Source organism: Tachyglossus aculeatus, chromosome 21, assembly GCF_015852505.1.
Source record: "Tachyglossus aculeatus isolate mTacAcu1 chromosome 21, mTacAcu1.pri, whole genome shotgun sequence".
Taxonomy (NCBI): Eukaryota; Metazoa; Chordata; class Mammalia; order Monotremata; family Tachyglossidae; genus Tachyglossus; species Tachyglossus aculeatus.
The window spans coordinates 49,356,032-49,377,282 of NC_052086.1; the positions used below are offsets into that span (position 1 = coordinate 49,356,032).

General features: G+C 46.5%; 1 protein-coding gene across 1 annotated transcript in view; it reads left to right on the top strand.

Moving 5' to 3' along the window:
- Positions 1-234: 234 nt before the first annotated feature.
- HS3ST2 (heparan sulfate-glucosamine 3-sulfotransferase 2) overlaps positions 235-21,251 on the top strand; it is a 118,723-nt gene continuing 97,706 nt past the window's right edge. Inside the window, exon 1 of the mRNA XM_038763325.1 lies at positions 235-1,020. Within this exon, the coding sequence (XP_038619253.1) occupies positions 512-1,020 (509 nt within the window). The 5' untranslated portion in view covers positions 235-511. The remainder of the gene's footprint in view (positions 1,021-21,251) is intronic.

Below are 21,251 nucleotides of genomic sequence, written 5' to 3' on the forward strand. Positions count from 1 at the left end.
TAGAGCAGCGAGCGGCGGCGGCCAGCTCCGCTCCGCCCCGCCCGGCAGCCGTGCCCACCCCCCCCACCCACCCTCCCGGGGACTGGAGCGGTGCCCCCGGACCCCGGGCGGCCGGGGACGCCTCTGCCCCTCGGACAGCGGGGGAAGATGGGTCCATGGGACCTCGGGCAGGAGCGGCCCCGGGGGGGGCGGGCAGGGGGCGTCTAAGCGGGGGGACCCCGCATCCCTCCTCCCTTCTCGTCCTCCGCCGCCTCCGGTGCCCTCCCTCCTCCTCGCTGCCCCCCTCCCGCCCCGTGCCCTCGGACTGGGAGATGCGGGGAGAGCCGCCTCCGCCCGGCCCCGCTAGCCCGGGGCAGCCGGGCATGGTGGGCACGGCGGGAGGAGGGCGGGCCCCGACGGTCTGCCCGCAGCCGGCGCTCGCCTCGCTGGGCAGCCCGGACTGAGAGCCCCATGCCCCTCCAGGTCCGGCCCAGCCCAGAAACCATGCCCCCAGCCCCGGCCCCATGGCGACATGGCATATAGGGTCCTCGGCTGGACAGTGCCACCTCACCCCCGGCTGCCCCGCAGGCTCCTCTTCATCTTCACGCTGTCCCTGTCCTGCACTTACCTCTGTTACAGCCTCATCTTCCGCTGCCACCGCCTCATGCCCGGCCCCGGCCTGGGGGAGGCCCGCTGCCTCCTCGTCCGCAACGTGGGTGGCAAGAAACTTCTGCAGAAGTCCCACGACTGCAGCCTGCAGGCGGGCGAGCCCAGGGAAGGCCCGGGCCAGCCCGCGGGGGTCAGCCCCCGGACGCCCCCCCGGACCCTCCAGGCCGAGCCCCGGCCGGGGGGCACCCATCCCACCGGCGCCACGCCCAAGCTGGGCACCAAGAGGCTGCCCCAGGCCATCATCGTGGGGGTGAAGAAAGGGGGCACCCGGGCCGTGCTGGAGTTTATCCGAGTGCACCCCGACGTCAGGGCCGTGGGCACGGAGCCCCACTTCTTCGACAGGAACTACGACCGCGGGCTGGACTGGTACAGGTAGGCACCGCCTCGCCCTCACCCCTGCCCCGGGCCGGCAGCCCGGGCCGAGCGCTCAGCCGCCTGGCACTACAAGGGAGGGAGAGAAGGGGGCTGAAGTCGCAATCAGTGACTAGCGGGACTGCCCGGGGATAATACTACTAGCAGTGGTATATGTTAAGTGCCTAACAATAACAATGATGGCATTTGTCAAGCGCTTACTATGTGCGAAGCACTGTTGTGAGCGCTGGGGTAGATACAAGGTAATCAGGTGGTCCCACGTGGGGCTCACAGGCTTCATCCCCATTTTACAGATGAGGCTCGGAGAAGTTACCCAAGGCCACACAGCAGACAAGTGGCGGAACCGGGATCAGAACCCATGACCTCTGACTCCCAAGCCCGGGCTCTTTCCACTGACCCACGCTGCTTCTCTACTATGTACTAGACCGTGAGCCCGTTGTTGGGTAGGGACTGTCTCTACCTGGTGCCGAATTGTACTTTCCAAGCGCTTAGTACAGGGTTCTGCGCACAGTAAGCGCTCAAGAAAGGCGATTGAATGAATGCCACGGTTCTAATCTGTGCCGCCCAAGGAGCGGCGGGGAGGAGTGGAGCGATATTTCCTGGGGAAGGACCGGACGGAGGCAGAGCGAGGGCTCGGGTCTGCAGGAGGTCGGGGAAGATTAGGGGCTCCCGAGGCCTCCAGCCACCTCTCTAAACCGCCAGCTCACCCGGGTCGCGGACCCCTGAAATCTAGGAACCAGATCGTCCCCTCTAAGGCGGGGGTCACCGTCGGCCAAACCGCTCCAGGAGGGCGGTTCCAGGTTTGGGGTTGTAAAAAAAGGGTAACCTCCAGCGCCTTCTCCCCTGCTGTCGGAGGGAGCGGGGATCTAGGGTGGGGCCGGGGGGAGAGTGCCCATAGACTCCAACCTCCCCAAATTTCCCCAATCCCGGCCGCCCTCAGAGGACTCCCTCCCTGCAGCCTCGAGCCACAGTCTGTAGGCACGAGGTCAGCTGATGCTTATGGCCAGAGCATCGCCGGACTAGGACCCGGGCTGTTGCCAAGGAGAAGTGGATCATCACTTAATAATAATAATTATGCCATTTGTTAAGTGCTTCCTATGTGCCAAGCACTCTTCTAAGCGCTAGGGGGGATACAAGGTAATTGAGTTGTCCCGCCTGGGGCTCACAGTCTCAATCCCCATTTTCCGGATGAGGGAACTGAGGCACAGAGAAGTTAAGCGATTTGCCCAAAGTCATACAGCTGACAAGTGGCTGATGCGGGATTAGAACCCATGACCTCTGACTCCCAAGCCCATGCTCTTTCCACAGAGCCACGCTGCTTCTTGGGACTCGGCTTGGGCTACTGTCTAGCCACCCTCTAGTTCCCCTCTGGGGCTACCCTATAGACCTTAAGCTCCCTCTAGACTGAAAGCTCATTATGGGCAGGGACCGTGTCCACTAATTCCATTGTGCTGTATTCTCCCAACCGCTTAGTGTAGTCCTTTGCACATAGTAAGAGCTCAGTAAATACCTTCGATTGATTTCTGTCCCCTTAGGACCACAAGGTGAGGAAATTTGGCCCAGTCACCCACAGGAATGGGTCGGTCGCCCCTTCAGGGAACCCCTTGCCCCTACAGTCACGAGGACCAGAGCACCACATTGATGGCAGGCAAAGCCAGTGTCCTGGGTGGGAGCAGTGAGGGCCAAGGGCAAACACAGGTGAGGTTCATGGAGCTGTCTGGACAGCTCGGATAAATAATAATAATAATAGTGGCATTTGTTAAACAGTTAGTATGTGCCAAGCACTGTTCCAAGCGCTGGGGGGATACAAGGTAATCAGGTTGTCCCACATGGGGCTCACAGTCTTAATCCCCATTTTCCAGATGAGGGAACTGAGGCACAGAGAAGTTAAGTGATTTGCCCAAAGTCACACAGCTGACAAGTGGTGGATCTGGGATTAGAACCCATGACCTCTGACTCCCAAGCCCAGGCTCTTTCCTCTGAGCCACACTGGATAAAGACTGTCCTGCGGTGACAGCCACACTGAGGAAGGGAGTCACTTTATAGCCAACCCCACCACCCTCCTTGTGCAAGTCCACCCTCATGGGGAAGCTAAGCAGGAAAGCTTTGTCCAGCATTGTCCAGCATTGAAAAAGAGAACTCGTCCAGGCTTCCCACCCTCTTCCCATCCTCTGGAAGAACAAATATGGAACCTAAAATCCTAAGTGAGCTACCTGAAAATGGGGAAAGGAATGAGTTAGTTGGGATGGGGACAAAGCCAGCAAAGAAGCAGGGTAGAACTCCTTGAGACATCATAAGCTTTGGCAACTTTCCAGCAAGAAACCCACCAGTGCCCCTTCCAAATCTTCCCTAAAGATTGTAAAGCAGCCAATAACTCACAGATCTCTGAGGCACCAAGAGGCGAAGATGGGTAAGAGTAGGGGTGAAAATGGAACTACAGTATTGATAGCTCCTGGAGATCAATCAATCAATTGTATTTATTGAGTGCTTATTGTGTGCAGAGCACTGTACTACGTGCTTGATAGAGTGCAATGTAAAAGAGTTGGTAGACAAATTCTCTGACGTCAAGGAGCTTACGATCTAGAGGAAATAATCAGGTTAAACACAGTCCCTATCTCACACAGGGCTTACACTTTAAGAAAGAGGGGGAATGGGTATTGAATCCCCATTTTACATATGTGGTTACTGAGGCACAGAGAAGTGAAGCGACATGGTCACGGTCACATGGCAAACACATGGTGGAACTGGGACTGATGATTACGGTATTTGTTAAAGTGCTTACTATGTGCCAAGCACTGCTCTAAGTGCTGGGATTAGAACCCAGGTCCTATGACTCCAAGGCCCATGTTCTTTTCACTAGGCCAAACTGCTACTTAAAAGGACTCCATTTCAGGATGCAGCAGGAAAGGGACACATCACCTGTGCCCCATGAATCCTTCAAAGCCTTGCAGGAGATGACCAATGCACTAAGAACATGGCATTCCCCAGATTCTCTGGGAATCCTCCTTTGAGTACAAAACATTTTCTCTCAGTTAGTTGTTTGCAGGTGGTGGCTTGCAGAACCTTAAGGAAGCAAAGGGAGTTTGCTTGCTGCCACTGAGAACCTGATGCTTTATTCTCCTTGCACTCTAAAGAGGACACAGGATGGCCTAGTGGCTAGTTTATAGGTAAGGGGGTTTGGAGCCCTGGTGAGGAGCCCTGGGTTTGGGCCCCAACTTTGCCACTGATCTGCTGTGCATCCTTCAGCAAATCACTGATCCTCTCTGGACTACGATGCCTCATCTGGAAAATGGAGATAAAAGAATCTGCTTCTCCCTACTCCACAGGGAATGTTGTGAAAACAAAATAAGTGATTGATGGGAAAGCAATATGGAAAACTAAAAATGCTGTACAAATTCAAGTTATCATTATTATTACTGCTTCTGATAGACATTCTTTCTGGATGATCAGGGACTGGGAAGGAGAGACAATTCCTCTAGACCTTGGACTTCCATCCCAGAATTATTGCTATTCTACTGGCTATTCCTCAGCCTTAAACTGGATGCTTTCATACAGTAAAATAGCTGCTCTCTGCAAGGTCTTCACCCAATGAAGCTGCTCCCAAAGGGGGGAATAGTACATTTCTTCCTCCAGAATGGGCAAAAACCAAGCAATTAAAATCACAACTTCCTTGTACCTCAGTTACCTCATCTGTAAAAATGGGGATTAAGATGGTGAGCCCCATGTGGGACAGGGACTATGTCCAACCCAATTTGCTTACATTCATCTCAGCGCTTAGTGCAGTGCCTGGCACGTAGTAAGCACTTTACCAATACCACAGTTACTATCATTATGGAGCACTTACTGCATGTTGATCACTGTATTAAGTGCATGAGGGAGTACTTCATAGCAGAAATGATAGACACATTTCCCACCCACGAGGAGCTTGCAGGACAGAGGGAGAGACAGACATTATTATAAATAAATTGCAGAAATACACATAAGTGCTCTGGAACTGAGAGTGGGGTGAATAATGGGGGCAAATGCAGAAACCAAGCAAATGCAAGCCTGTTTAGACACATTCTAGTCCCTCACCACCTCCCATTAGAATTTTTCACAGGGTTCAGTGCAAGGAAGCAAGTTGGATACAGATGGGGGATCAGGGAGGCTCTGGGATGGGATCCTTCTGTTCGCTCCACCGAAGAGATTTTTGGACATGACACTAATATCTCCACAACTGGGGGCTTGGAGAACATGGTTGTGAGTCTGCTCATAGGTGATACTGGTGGGGCATGGACAAGAGCAGCCTCTCAAGGGACCCTAGTTCCCTTGTTCTGGGCTTTAAAGGAATGAGGCAGGTGGAACGTACAGTAGTGATCCATGGTGGGACCCCATAGGGTATAGATTCCACCTCTACTCAGGTGGTAGATACCAGCTTTTCCTGAGAGGAATAACTAATAAATGATTGTAAAGCACTTTACAAATATGAACTGCTTTCTAAATGCAAAATAATAATAATCAAGAGCTCTGGTCTCTTGGATACCTGATGCGCTCAAATTAGCCCACTGTACCAGAATCACTGATCCTCCCAGCACCAGGACCTGGCCTGCCTTGCAGCCAAGCGACTCTGGGTCCCGCATCTCAACCAGAAACTCCTTTCCCTTCTAGAACAGAGTTGTATGAGTCACAGCAGATGATGATTGATTTTTAACTTGAACATGTTTGAGTCAACCTGATTTTTGTGAGTCTTCAACCTAAGAGCTCATTTTTTAAAACCACATTTGGATTCTGCTGAAATTTTCATCAGAATCCTGGAGAGTTTCATTTAATGTCAACCTGGGTGACAGATGCAGGGCTCTCTACCCCAACCCATCTGCAGGCAGATTTTCTAAACAAATTAACCCTCCGCCCCGAGTGCTTTTTCCTTCTCTTCTTCTAAGATTTCTCTATCCTGTACCCGGATGGTACCTGATGAGTCTGTAAAATTCTCGTGGGCAGGGACCATGTCTACTGATTCTATTGTATTGTACTCTCCCAAGCACATAGTACAGTGCGCGGCACATGGTAAGAGCTCAATAAATACCATTAATTGATCCTAGTGGTCATTATGTTGAAACTCAAAGGGGGGCATTATGTTTGAAGCAGCTTCTGACTTTCTATTTTTTATGGTAATTATTAAGCACTAACTATGTGCCAAGCACTCTACTAAATGCTAGGGTAGATACCCAGTTGTCAGGTCAAGACAAAGTCCCTGTCCCACATGGGGCTCAAAGTCTTAATCTCCATTTTACAGGTGAAGTAACCGACGCACAGAGAAGTTGTGACTTACCCAAGGTCACACAGTATACAAGTGGCAGAGCCAAATTAGAACCCAGGTTCTTCTGACTCTCAGGCCTGTGCCCTATCTACTAGACCATGTTACATCTTCATCCAGCCATGCTACTTCTTCAAACTTTCCAAAATATTTGAATTTCCAAAATAGAAGCCATCATTCTAAAAGCCAGACATTTGGGTTTGGAAAATTCTTTGTATGCAGTCCACACTCCATTATTGCTTGATGAGGCTGAAGGGGCCTGCTCTGAGCCTCCTCCTAGAGCCCTGAACTTGGATTTGTTTTGTGCCAAACTCCACTGAATTAGGCAGGTATGCCCGGGTTGCACTAGGAGACATTAAACTCCCTTCATCTGGGAAGAGCTTCTGATGGCTTTACTGAGGAAATGCCAGAGGGAAATCAGGCTAGGGGAGAGAAGTAGTCAGGCTAGAGCTGATGCTCCTGAGCATCTGTGAAAAAGGCACCCAGAGTTAAGTGAAAATCACCCTGATGAGCAACATCAACAGGATCAGCCAAAAATAGACAACGCTGCTTCTGCTGCCACTGCCAAAGGAGTGCAACTGATGATAGTCTCCCATCGACAACCAAGAATGAGCCTTAGTCCTGAGACTTCGAGACCCAAGAACCAGCATGAAGGAATCAGTTTTCATTCTAGTCGTTTACACAGAACGACTTTCCCCTCCCTCAGTGTCTACCAGTCATGTTCCCTCTGGTGCACAGAAAGCAACGAGCAAGTAGATGATCAGGGCTGCAGCGCGTTGTGACGTGCACGTAAGGATTTTTGATGGGAAGGACTCTATTACGGCCCAAGTATCTGCCCCATGGTACCGATGCAGCAGGCGGCGGCCTTGGTAGCTTGCTGTAATCTTTGTCACCCAAATTAGCCAGCTGTCTCTTGGGATTCCTGCTGGGCCTGTCCACCTGTCCTGGGTGATTCTTCTGTCACTACTAATTGTATAGTCCCAGCAGGACTCCCCCCTACTTCTGGGGCAGGCAATAACAATAATAATTGTGGCATTTGTTATGCACTTACTAGGAATAATTGTTGCATTCGTTAAGCGCTTACTATGTACCAGGCACCACATGGCCTAGCAGAAAAAATGCAGGCCTGGAAGTCAGAGGACTTGGTTTCTAATTTCGTCCCCACCATGTGTCTGCTGTGTGACCTTGGGCAAATAACTTAATTTCTCTGTGCTTCAGTTACCTCATCTGTAAAATGGGGATTAAGACAATGAGCCCCATGTGAGACAGGGACTGTGTCAGACCTGATTGCCTTCTATCTACCCTATAGTTTAGAACAGTGCTTGGCACTTAAATACCAAAAATATTATTATTATTATTTCTAAGCACAGGGGTAGATACAAGCAAATTAGGTTGGGCACAGTCCCTGTCCCACTGACATTCTTAATCGCCAGTTTAAGAATGAGGTAACTGAGGCACAGAGAAGTTAAGTGACTTGCCCAGTCACACAGCAGACAAATGGCAGAACTGGGATTAGAACCCAGGACCTCTGACTCACAAGCCCAGGCTTTTTTTATTAGGCCACGCTGGTTCTCACACTGCTCAATATTTTTTTAGGCAAAGCGCATCACCATGTGCCCCAGATCAGTGGATTTTTCTATAATTTCAAAATTCTTTCTCCAGACATCATCTCATGGAAACAATTTCTAGCCTTGGCTTCACCGACACTGTTCTCTCCTGGATCTCCTCCTTTCTCCCCTACCACCTCTAGGTCTCTATCTTAGTTCCTCCTCTGTCACCCACCCTCTAACTGTGTGGAGTGCCTCAAGGTTCAGTGGAGAAGCAGAGTGGCTTAGTGGAAAAAACACAGGCTTGGGAGTCAGAGGATGTGGGTTCTAATCCCGGCTCCACCACTTCTCTGCTGTGTGACCTTGGGCAAATACCAACATTATTATTCTCTGTGCCTCAGTTACCTCATCTGTAAAATGAGGATTAAGAATGTGAGCCCCACATGGGACAACCTGATTACCTTGTATCTACCCCAGTGCTTAGAACAGCGTTTGGTACATAGTAAGGACTTTACAAATATCATCATCATCATCATTAAAGCAACAGACACATTCCCTGACCACAGTGAGCTCACAGTCTAGAGGGAGAGACAGACATTAATGAAGATACATACATAAATAAATAAATTACAGATATATATAGATATGTACATTTGTACTGTGGGTATGGGAGGAAGGATGAATGAAGAGAAGAAGTCAGGGCGACGCAGAAGGGAATGGGAGAAGAGGGCTGAGGGTAGGCTTCTTGGAGGAAACGGGCCTTCAATAAGGTTTTGAAGTGGGGAAGAGCAATAATATGTCTGATATGAGGAAGGAGGGTGTTCCAGGCCATAGGTAATATTCATTCAATTGTATTTATTGAGCAAGATGTCTGCTACAAGATATCCAACATATCCAAGAGACCACCACACTCCACACCTTTAAAACCCTTCTAAAAATACATCTCCTCCAAGAGACTTTCCCAGACAAAGCCCTTTATTTCCCTTCTCCACCCTCCCCTCTGCGTCAACTATGAACTTGGCTGTGTATCCCTTAATCACTTTGACACTCACCTCAACCCCACAATACTTGGGTAAGGATTCTTATACTGTACTATTTCCCCTGTCCCTAATCTATGTCTATAATTAATGTCTTTCTTCCCCTATATACAGTAAATTCTTGGCAGGCAGGGATATGTCTTCTGATGTTGTAGTCTACTTTCCCAAGGGCTTAGTATAGTGCTCTGTATCCAATAAGCACTAAATAAATACCATTGATTGATTTATTTTCATGGGGTAGAAACTTGCATGTGATAGGTAACTGCTACAACCTGACATTGGCAAAATTCAGGGGATTCAATAGTTGTGAATTATGAGGGATTGCCTGCATTGTGCTGTAGACACGGTTACTCTAACCTTGGAATGGGGAAAAGACTGACACCAGCTCAATTTCCTTCACTTGTTCTGGGACCAATGTAGATTTAAATGCTGGAAAAGGCTTAACTTTCAGGGTGTTTTAACCCACAGAATCATCGTAGGCAAACTAGATCAAGTTTATATGTGATTACGGCCTCAGTGCTGTTCTAATGTCATTGTTCCAGGTAAATCGGTATGTTCTGCTACTCTTGAAATCTGGCTTTACTATTATGGTTATTTATTGTTTGTTGAGAATTGTCGGTATTCTTGGTGCCACATAAAATGGGGAAGACATAGTCCCTGCCCCAGGGGCTTACAGTCTAAGTGAGACAGACAATAAAAAGCACAATAAAAAGTCCATTACATTATCTGGATTGTTTAAATCGGGAAATCAAACTGTAAAAACATTGCTGATTCCCAATAAATCAACCTTTGCCAATAATAAACCCAAAGCCTGGAAATGGGAACCATCTTCATGAGGTTTTCATGCCAATGTTATTCTCATAATTTTTTTATGAGTGATTAAATACGTGTAGCATACGATCGAAGAGAGGTGTCGACACACCCAAATAAAAAAACCCAAAAAACAAAGCTCTGCTTCTTTGTAACATGAACACATCCCTCTCGTTGGTCTTGATTGTGGATAAAATCACCAACATACATAAATCCACTGGAAATCTCATAGCTCTCTATCACTTGGGCATCATTCACAATGTATTACAATTAGTTCCAGCATATGTACAGTAATTGTAACGCAACCTGGAAAATTAATTATGGACTAAGCAGAGCTGTCACTGCACACAAAGCCATTCCGCAAACTCAGCTCACTTCCTTACTCCTTTGCCTTCATGTTTGGGCAAAGCTAGATCCTGTTCAGTAGGTGGAGAGTCAGGTAATCAATGTTATTCAACCAATCAATAGTATCTATTTAGCCCTTATACTAAGCACCTGGTAGATTACAATAGCGCTAGTAGACATAAACCTTGCCAGCAAGTATTTTAAAAATCTAGGAGGCAAGTAAAAATCAAAATAAATTGCAGGTAGGAGGTAGCAATAGAGTTTAAAGCTATGTACGGAAGTGGTGTGATGGAAGTGGCTGGGGTGTATTCCTAAACCTTTGGGAATAACGCATTTAAGGGCACAGGGATGCATTAGGGTGGGAGTTGAGAGATTAGTCAGGGAAGGCCTCCTGGAGGAGATGTGATTTTTTCAAAGGGCTTTAGAAGATGGGGAGAGTAGTAGTCTACCAGCTATGAACGGGGGGGAGGGGGGTGGGGAAACACATAGATTCAGATCTAACCTTCAGCATCCTTAAGCAATCTAGATAGAAAAAGGCCGAGTATTATTAGAATGAATGTAATAGTCACCTCTTTATTGAGAGGTGGATTTGACAAGGTGTTTTGGGGGCAAGTGAGAATGAAGAGCTTGGTCAGGATCTATAAAAGGATGTGGAGCCTATGTGAAGTCCTGCAAAGTCAGTGTTGGTGTATCTGCTTTGGTATCGTCCCAACTCTCGCTTGGAGATATCCCTCTGGAGAACTTCTGTGTGTTTTTGCTAAAGTTCTGGTAAACTGATGGATTCAACTAAAGTAATGCTTTAATATGCTCTGTAGACTTCAGACCGTTTGAGTAAGTGGGTAAAATGCGAGCTGGAAATAATGTTGCATTTCAGAACTAATTATTATCTGCCTCAAGCTGCCCAGCCTGGAATTTTTTTTTAAACAATGTACTTGCTGGTTTTGCTTCTACTGACTGACAGGAAAGGGGAGATGGAAGGCAATTTCCAGGCAGTTTGATTGTGGTTATTCAGGAAAATGATACTCTCTCATTTAGATTCAAGGCACATTTCAGATCACAATTAGCCCAACAGAACCCACACATACCAGCCTTCCTAATCCGTAAAATTTCAGATGAGTATCTTTATTTTAGAATGAGGCTATCTCCTATCCAAGCTGCTACTTCAAACATGGTCTCCATTTTTCAGAAACTGTGAAGTTTGCCGCCAAAGTGACACCAAAGTCAAGTGCACAGATAAACTTTGGAGGAAATTGCTTTCGGGGGGCGAGGTGGAGACTAGTACAATGCATCTTCTGAGCAGTAGGGGGAGCTTTCCTCCCATTTTCATTTGGTTTTCAAAATACCCCTGTTCGAATAAATCCCATTTTCTGTTTTCAGACCACCAGAGCTCTTTTATACACTCATTAATGCGAAGGGCACTGGATTTAACCAAATGGGAGAAAAACCCAATTTTTATTCTTGTAATTATCTTGAAAAAGTGAAATGAGTTCTCCACTCCAAAGGAATCACTTCTGTGCTTTCCACCTTCTTTTAATTTAGGTAAAGCAGTGGGTGTCTGCTTTGCTCAATATCTTCACACTAATCTTTGGTTGGGTAGATAATTACCGAAACTTATAATGATGTGATTTGATAGCAGCTCAGAGTAATGACCACCGTGGGCCTCTAGATACTGTTCAAGCATCAATACCTGAGCCCAGAGAATCCTAGATAAAAGCCAAGTACTGATAGAGTGGAGTTCCTCCGTGTGCAGGAACCTGGTACTTCCTTCTGTGATGGTGGCTCTAATTATGGAAAAACAGGTAATTAAATGGAAAACGTATTCCCTGGTAGAGATGTTTCCTGAGAACAACTGAAGGAAAGATTCTCCATCAACTCAAGGGAACTCCAGGGAGCAGTGGGGTTAAAAACAGAAAATAAAGAAAGTGATGGAACTGGAGTCCATGTGGAAGTCAACATTTTCCTCTTCCTCCCAGTCTAAGATGAAATCGAGTTGAGTTAATTTTATGACACCAGTGACTTGGCTTTCCTCATGCAGTGCTTAACACCGTCTTCAAAGAAGACTTGACCAGCCCCCTCCTGCCTCACCCTAAATTGCTAAAGTGCTCAGGGTTTGGCTTTTGCTACAGAGGCATATTTTACATCATATTTCTGCTTGGTGGGTTTCCCACAGCTATGAACTCATCTAACTTACATTTTGCTCGAGCAAAATGGCTAATGTGGGGTGAGCGTTCCCTAGGATCAATCCCCATTTCAGAAGAGGCTGGTTACGGTTTCTGCTGTTTCTGGCTGTATCCAGCTGAAACAGGGTGGGAATCTGAATTATTAATTCCGTGACAAATGAGTTAAATCTTTGCAAAACCCCGTAGCTGCAAAACCCCTAATTTAGCCCTGACGTCTCTCATACTGTCTTAGCCAAATTCTATATCAAACATCTCCGTTTAACTGAGATACTCTGCTAAACTGGGAGAGACTGAATTTTAGAGTCATTAAGCAGATGGTGAAAAGATTTCGAGAGACAGTGAACAGCTTAGCTTTCTGGCCTCCACTGAGGACAGAAGAAGAGGAAATGGACTGAAATCCCAGCATGAGGAATTCTGTCAGACCTCGCTTTCCATAACCCTGAGGCTGGGGGCCCTGAAAGAAATTAGGTATAACTGAACAAAATCAGGAGGCAGGCAAGTAAGACTGAAAAGAGAATAAGAAACATGAGTTCCTATTACTGATTCTGAGCTTCACAAGCTTGTTGATGATATCTGCTGTCGGATATACTGTTGCTGGGAAATGTGGATGAGACCAGGAACTAGCTATGTCTACACTCCCTGCAAAGGTGAGTTAAAGAAGCATATCAGACTTATGTGCCATGAGCCCCTAGAACAGGTTACGGAGTGAAGTAGTTGATCATCACTGGGATGGAGACTGGTATCCATGAGCCCCTCTGGATGCCACCCATCACTGAGAAGGACCAAGGCCCCCAGATAGCACCCAAGTAATAAAACTTTTAAAATTAGCTCAGTTAAAACAATTAAATGACACTTCCCCCCTGACTTTATTAGATTTTTTTCCCCTCTCCTCTGTAACCTCACATGGGTGCCAAAACTTAAGTGGAGAGTGCACTAAAGTATAAAATGCTGAATTGATTCTATTCTCCTAAAGTGGAGCAATTAAACAGCCCTGTTTGGTGAGCTTTGTGACCTTAGCAACATGATTATCTCCCATTTTCTCTGCCAATAGACCCCAGAAAGCCAATAAGAGATTCAGTATTGACAGCCCTAGCCCAGAAAAGGGCAGCTCTAAAGTGATTAACAAGCCCGGCTGGCATCCTTTCCTACCTCTAACAAAGGTCTCACCTGCTGGATTGACTTCAGGGAGCCAGCAGAGGGGTAGGCCACAAGCCTAGCATCTCTGAATCCTATTGGAGGTGGAGTGGGGGAAAGGAGGAAAGTAATGGAATCTCCCATTAGATCCTTATCATAGGAAGAGACCCAGCCTCCGAGTCCAGTCTGATTGGACAGTCAGGAGGGCTCGTGACCCTCACAGCCCCTGTGAAGGTGGTAGGCACAAATATCTTATGGTATTTGGGGGAATCCTTAGGTGAAGCAGCGTGGCTCAGTGGAAAGAGCACGGGCTTTGGAGTCCAAGGTCATGGGTTCATATCCCGGCCCTGCCAGTTGCCAGTTGTGTGACTTTGGGCAAGTCACTTCACTTCTCTTGGCCTCAGTTACCTCATCTGTAAAATGGGGATGAAGTGTGAGCCCCCCATGGGACAACCTGATCACCTTGTAACCTCCCCAGTGCTTAGAACAGTACTTTGCACACAGTAAGTGCTTAATAAATGCTATCATTATTATTATTATCTGGTGCAGCCTCAATTCTGGGCCATTTTCATGTGTAAATAAACTTTCCCTACAGACAGAGGCCTGCTAACCTACCACGTAGAGTCACTCTGATTTATTTAGTCATTTCTAAAAATGCTACCACCTGCTCATGGTACAGAGTCTGCCAACAAATGGATGTTAACCTCCCTCCTGAGAACTCAGGCCTGCCCTGACTGATTGTCCCCGAGGCTTCAGCTGAGGCTGGGAAAACTGGGCTGTGTGCTCTCCCAAATCCTGGATCTTCTTCCTCTTTTGAAATTGGCCTCTAAAAGACCCAGCCTGCCCAACTGGGTATCTCCTCTCTACCTCATTTCCCCCCCACACACACAACACGCTCACCATTGCAGCATTCTTCATGTAAGAAGTTTTATTCTCCCCTGTAATGATAATAATAATAATAATGTATTTAAGCACTTAAATTGTGCCAAGTGCCAAGTACTGTACAAAGCACTGGGATAGATAAAAGAAAATCAGGTCTCTGTTCCTCATGGGGCTCAGAGTTTAAGTGAGTTCCACAATCTCCTTTGCCCCTTTGCAAGCTATTTGAGGGCAGGGACTGTGTTTCCAACTGTATTTTATTGTATTCTCCAAAACAATGTGTCCAGTAAGTACCAATGATTGATTGGGTTCACTCCAGGAAAGGCGTGTGTGAAAATTTCAGGATATGGAGGTAGAGATACCCCTCAAAACAACCTCGTGCTCCCCTGTGGGACCTTTCCAGAAGTTTCTTTGTCCTCTGAATTTGGAGTTCCTCATGGCACTCCTGAAGTCTGAGTTTGTATTGTGGCTCTACCATAGTAATAGTAATAGTAGTAGTAGTAGTAATAGAAGTATTGGTACAAGTAATAATAATAATAGTATTTGTTAAGCATTTACTATGTGTCAAGTGCTGTTCTAAGTAATGGGTTAGTTACACACTAATCAGGTTGGACACAATCCCTATCCCACATAGGGCTCACAGCCTTAATCCCCATTTTACAGATGAGGTAAGTGAGGCACAGAGAAATTAAGTGACTTCCCCAAGGTCACACAGCAGATAGGTGGCAGAGCCGGGATTAGAATCCAGTTCCTCTGACTCCCAAGCCCGTGCTTTCCACTAGAACATGCTGCTTCCCATACAGCAGTAGCAGTATTAATGGTAGTAGTAGTAGTAGGAGGAGGAGGAGGAGGAGTGATAGTGTGGCAGCAGCATTTATTGAGCATTCACCTGTTGCAGTGCATTGTAGTATGCACTTGGGAAGTAGAGACTAATGAAGTGTCACCTTTCCCCATCCACAGGGAGCTTACACACTACTGGGGGAGATAGACATAAAAATCTTTACAATCAGAGTGGTCAAAATAAATAATTGCATATGCAAAGACCCACAAATTCTGAGGTGGGTTGTAAATAAATTCAGAAGGGCTAGAGTGGGTGGATGACATTATAGGGCTCAGTTTACTGGGAGATCAATCAGGGAAGGCTTGTTGGAGGAAGTGGGATTTTAGGAGTTGTCAAACTGGATGAGAGTTGTAATTTGTGTGATGAGGGAGAGGACTGAGTTCCAAGCTGGGGGAGCAGAGTGAACAAAAGGTGGAAGTGAGTGGGTTCAAAGCAAGTTTCAATGTTAAGGCTGGCTTGGGAGGAACAAAGACAGTGAGTTGAGATATAGCAGATGAAGAGAGCAGATGGATAAGGTGGAGCCAAGTGGAGAAGAGTCATTTGTGAGGAATTTTTGTTTGATGTGAAAAGACACAGGGAGCCAGTGGAGGGTTTGGGGGATAGGAGAGATTTGGGTTACACAATGCTACAGGAAGATGATCTGTCCATCAGGGTGTCATGTACATTGGAGCAGAGAGAGGTTGGAGGCCAGGAGACCAGGATGGAGGATAGTAATAATAATGATCATATATGTTAGGCACTTACTATGTGCAAAACACTGTTCTAAGTGCTGATAATGGCATTTGTTAAGCACTTACTATGTGCAAAGCACTGTTCTAAACGCTGGGGAGGATACAAGGTGATCTTGTATCCCAGTCCCACATGGGGCTCACAGTCTTAATCCCCATTTTACAGATGAGGAAACTGAGGCTCAGAGAAGTTAAGTGACTTGCCCAAAGTCACACAGCTGACAAGTGGCGGAGCTGGGATTTGAACCCATGACCTCTGACTCCCAAGCCCGTGCTCTTTCCACTGAGCCACACTGCTTCTCTATAATATAATAATTCAGCTCTGGAAAGATCAGAGTTATCCTGGCAGTAGTTTGGGTGGAGAGGAAGGGGAAGATCCATGAAAAGTTGTTCAGGACAAACTGGCAGGATTTGGTGGTAGACTGAATGTGAGTACAGACAATAGCAGAGATTCAAGGATGACACCAAGGTTGCATTCTTCTGGGACTGGGAGGATGGCAGCATTGTCAACTGAGCTGGGACAGTGAGAAGGACAGGTGAGTTTAAGGCAAAGTTGAGGTGTTTAGATGCCACCTGGGTTGTGCACATGGTATTCCCTTCACAGCTCTCACCTCCCCCGCACCCCTTCAGAATTAGTAATCATGTTCCCTTTGAACGGCTTGGTGAAGGTAGGAGAGAAATGTAAGCCAGTTAGTAGGCCAGATGGTCTTCCCTCAGCACAGTCCTCTCTACCGTCCAGCTCTGACACCTTCTAGCCCTTTCTTCATCCTTTCTCTCTTCTACAAAGGAAGCACCAGCAGGCAGGCTCCAATAGATAGTTGCAGAGTCTCGTTAGCAGCAGAGAGCAAGCCAGAGCTGCCCCCGCCCCTGACTGACTTTGTCCTCCCCTCACCCTTCTCACCAAACATTACACACATATGAGCCAAATGATCTGCCAGGCTCCGATGTTCAGATAATGACAATTCCTACCCCAATGTGCACATGCTCCTCCACTTTCCATCAGCCCCTTTATCCCGCCTCATTAACTGCAGAGGCAATGTGAGAAAGATATTTTTAGAATGATCTGCTTAAGACAGCAGAAGCCAAACTTTCAGCCCAGGGGGAATATTGATTTATTACTAATCCTAGGATAAAAGTTCAAAACACAGTCAGCTTGCTCTTTTCTGTCTCCCATCTTTTCCTCTGACAACCTATTTGAGGATGGAATAGAGGACAGAAGGATATACTCCCTCCTATCACACATGCGGCTCTTCTTGGAGCCATTAGTTTGTGGGATACAACAAGGCACACTGATTTGGTAAATTCTCCTGCCAAATGAGAATTTGCATGTTATAGGATCTCCATATCCACTCACTTTCTAAGGGTTCAAAGAGCTAGGCGCTCTCCTTTGCTCATTCCCTGTTCCTCAAGTCTTCCACTCCATGACCTGATTGGAAATACTTTGGTTCCCCTCAATTTTGGAAACTCCTCTCCCTGAATCAGAGCAGGAGGGTCTTCGAACAGTGGTTTAGGATTCTGTCTGTCCCCGCCTGCATTCTGGCTTACATTCAGGATGATGGGGAGACTTGCTCCCCACTTGATGAGGGCTTGTGCAGGAAGCTCAGCCTCTAGACTGAAAGCTCGCTGTGGGCAGGGAATGGGTCTGTTACATTGATATATTGAGAAGTACCATGGCATTGTGGACAGACCATGGGCCTGGGAGTCAGAAGGTCATGGGTTCTATTCCTGGCTCTGACACTTGTCCGCTGTGCGACCTTGGGCAAGTTATTTCACTTCTCAGGGCTTTAGTTACCTTGTCTGTAAAATGGGGATTGAGACAGTGAGCCCAATGTGGGACAGGGACTGTGTCTAACCCAATTTGCCTGTACTCACCCCAGCACTTAGTACAGTGCCTGGCACATAGTAAGTGCTTAACAAATACAACAATCATTATCATTATTATTATTATATTGTTATAGTTTACTCTCTCAAGTGCTTAGTATAGTGCCCTGCACAGAGTAAGTGCTCAATAAATATGATTGACTGACTGACTTCAGCCAGGGTCCAAAATAGGCACTTCATTCACTCCCTGGCCCGGAAAATCCCTGTTTAGGTGGAGCGCAGAGGGAGCAGTGATTCTCTGCCCTTGCTCCCAAGAACCAGCCCCAGGATACCCAGGGCTGATCACTCTGCCAGTTTCACAGGCCAACTTTACACTTTCAAGAAAAAGGAAACTCAAACCGCCGAACCTGTCTGCACCAGTGTCTAATACCAGATGTCCTTCATGGAAAGCAAAACAACAAAATCCAACCCTGAACAGACCCAGGCAATGCTCCCCATCCCACCCCAAGATTTGAACACTTGGAGAACCCAAAACTACAAGCAGGCATACAGATAGCCACTTGACCACCCAGCATGCCTAAAAATTTATGCTGGGGAGTAATACAAAATGCTGATGGTGTTTATTTTTCAGCCAAATGGACCTCTGATGGGGAAGACTTCCGGTTAAAAACCATCTGGCCTGGTAACACTCAAGTCGTCATTTTCTAGATGATAACTGCAGAGATTGTGCATTACAGCCACCAAGGGTCTGCGGAGCTCGGACCATCAGGGAGGGAATGCAGGAGTTGAACTTTTCTGAGTATAGAAGTGAGCAGCACCTCTGGGTTTCCCCAGCACACCCCAGACTGCTCTTGCTTTTGTGAAGGGAATCTCAACAGCATCTTCAGGCATCTCTCCCTCCCTGGGTACCTAAGCTTCAGCCCTATTAGTACCCAGCCGAGCACTGTGAGGCCCCCTGAATGTGCATTTCCTAGAAATGATTGAATAAATATTCTGGCTTGATAATAGTTTCATTTCCTCTTACCGTTTCTGCATGGCTTCCTCCCAGATTCTAACCCAGGGTGTTTGGGTAACTATTGGAACATTTAGGGCAAATGGATAACTCATTGTTTTTTTACAAGCTTTTAATTAGGAAATAATTGCAGCAGCTGTGGCTGATTCTGTGCTTTTTCAATGAATATAAATTGGCTGGGGGTTGTGGGGGGGTTAAGTTTCACCCTTGAATCATCATTTTTAAACTAGAGTAAGCATTGTGATCACAGTGGAAAGAGAAAATTGGAGGGAAAGGGGAAATGGACGATTCATGTATGCTGTGGCACATCATAGAGAATCTTCCTGGTCCTCATTATCTGTGAAGGAGTGGGAGACTCATCCCAAATCCATCCAAATCAACACAATCAACAATCCAAGGGGAAATAAATATTGAACTGGGACTCAGAAAATTTGGGTTTTACTCCTGACTCAGAAACATGGGGCAAGTAATGATAATAACAAGAAGTGTGACGTTTGTTAAGTGTTTACTACATGACAAACTCTGTACTAAGCTCTGGGGTAATACAAGGTCAGCAGACCGGGCACAGTCCTTGTCCCACGTGGGTCTCACAGTCCAGGAGGGAAGGAGAATGGGCATCTGATCCTCATTTTACAAGTGAAGGAATTGAGATACAGATAAGTTAAGTGACTTGACCGAGGCCACAACAGGCAACTGACAGAGGCAGGATTAGAAATCAGGTTCATTGACTTCCTGACCTGTGCTCTTTCCACTAGGCCATACTGCTTCTCCACTCAACTGCTCTATTTTAGGGCTGTGATAAGCAGTGGAAAAATTGGAGGCATATACTGTGTCCTCAGAACTGCTCTCCGGTGGCTCACTTTGGTTTCCTCCTTGGTAAAGTTGTATCCCCTTGGGAAATCCCTTTTTCTCCAGATTAAAATAAATGTATCAAGGAGAAGTCATATACATGGAAGGTGTTGTATATATGTATATATGTTTGTACTTATTTATTACTCTATTTATTTATTTATTTTACCTGTACATATCTATTCTATTTATTTTATTTTGTTAGTATGTTTGGTTTTGTTCTCTGTCTCCCCCTTTTAGACTGTGAGCCCACTGTTGGGTAGGGACTGTCTCTATATGTTGCCAACTTGTACTTCCCAAGCGCTTAGTACAGTGCTCTGCACACAGTAAGCACTCAATAAATACGATTGATTGATTGAGTTTTCCTTCTTTTTTGAAGATGAAATTACCGACAATAAGATCCTTTTAGTATTGCTATCATTATTATCCAAGTGCATGAATACATATGACTGAGGCACTCTGCTGCATCAGTTACACTTCAGGTTAAATTCTGGGTATGTTAATAGATTTGTCCTCTTCAGGGATTGTCTCCACTTGGTTCGCTGATCTTTGCAAAACCTTACGGAGACAACCCCTGACCCAGTTGCTTTCTGCAAGGCTGGTCTGTTGTTGCAGTTGTCTCCTGGCAGTCCTTATTGTTTTTGCATTGTTCTCCCATCAACATATCCATCTTTCCTTTCTCCTCTTCCTTCTAGCTGCAATTTATTTCAGATCCATCTTCTCCACTAGATTGTATGTGCCTTGAGGACAGGCCCATGTCTTCTAACTCTACTGTACTCTTCCAAGCGCTTAGGGCAGGGGCCTGTACACAGATAGGCTTTGATATATCGATAAATATTATCAATTTACCATATAATAATAACAGTATTTGTTAAGCACTTACTATGTGCAAAGAACTGTTATAAGTGCTGGGGAGGTTACAAGGTGATCAGGTTGCTCCACGGGGGTCCTCAGAGTTTTAATCCCCATTTTACAGATGAGGTAACTGAGGCACAGAGAAGATAAATGACTTGCCCAAAGTCACACAGCTGACAGTTGGTGGAGCCAGGATTTGAACCCATGACCTCTGACTCCAAAGCCCATGCTCTTTTCACTGAGCCATGCTGCATGCTTCATTAATCATAATAATAATTATTATTATGGTACTTGTTAAGCACTTACTATGTGCCAAGCACTGTTCTAAGAGCTGGGGTAGTAATGATAATAATAATAATAATAATGGCATTTATTAAGGGTTTACTATGTACAAAGCACTGTTCTAAGTGCTGGGGAGGTTACAAGGTGATCAGATTGTCCCGCGGGGGGGCTCACAGTCTTAATCCCCATTTTACAGATGAGGGAACTGAGGCCCAGAGAAGTTAAGTGATTTGCCCAAAGTCACATAGCTGACAGTTGGTGGAGCCAGGACTTGAACCCATGACCTCTGACTCCAAAGCCCATGTTCTTTTCACTGAGCCACGCTGCATGCTTCATTAATCATAATAATAATTATTATGGTACTTGTTAAGCACTTACTATGTGCAAAGCACGGTTATAAGCGCTGGGGAGGTTAAAAGGTGATCAGGTTGTCCCGCGGGGGGCTCACAGTCTTAATCCCCATTTTGCAGATGAGGGAACTGAGGCCCAGAGAAGTTAAGTGACTTGCCCAAAGTCACACGGCTGACATTTGGCAAAGCCGGGGTTTGAACTTGTGAACTCTGACTCCAAAGCCCGTGCTCTTTCCACTGAGCCACGCTGCTTCTCTACAAGTACAAG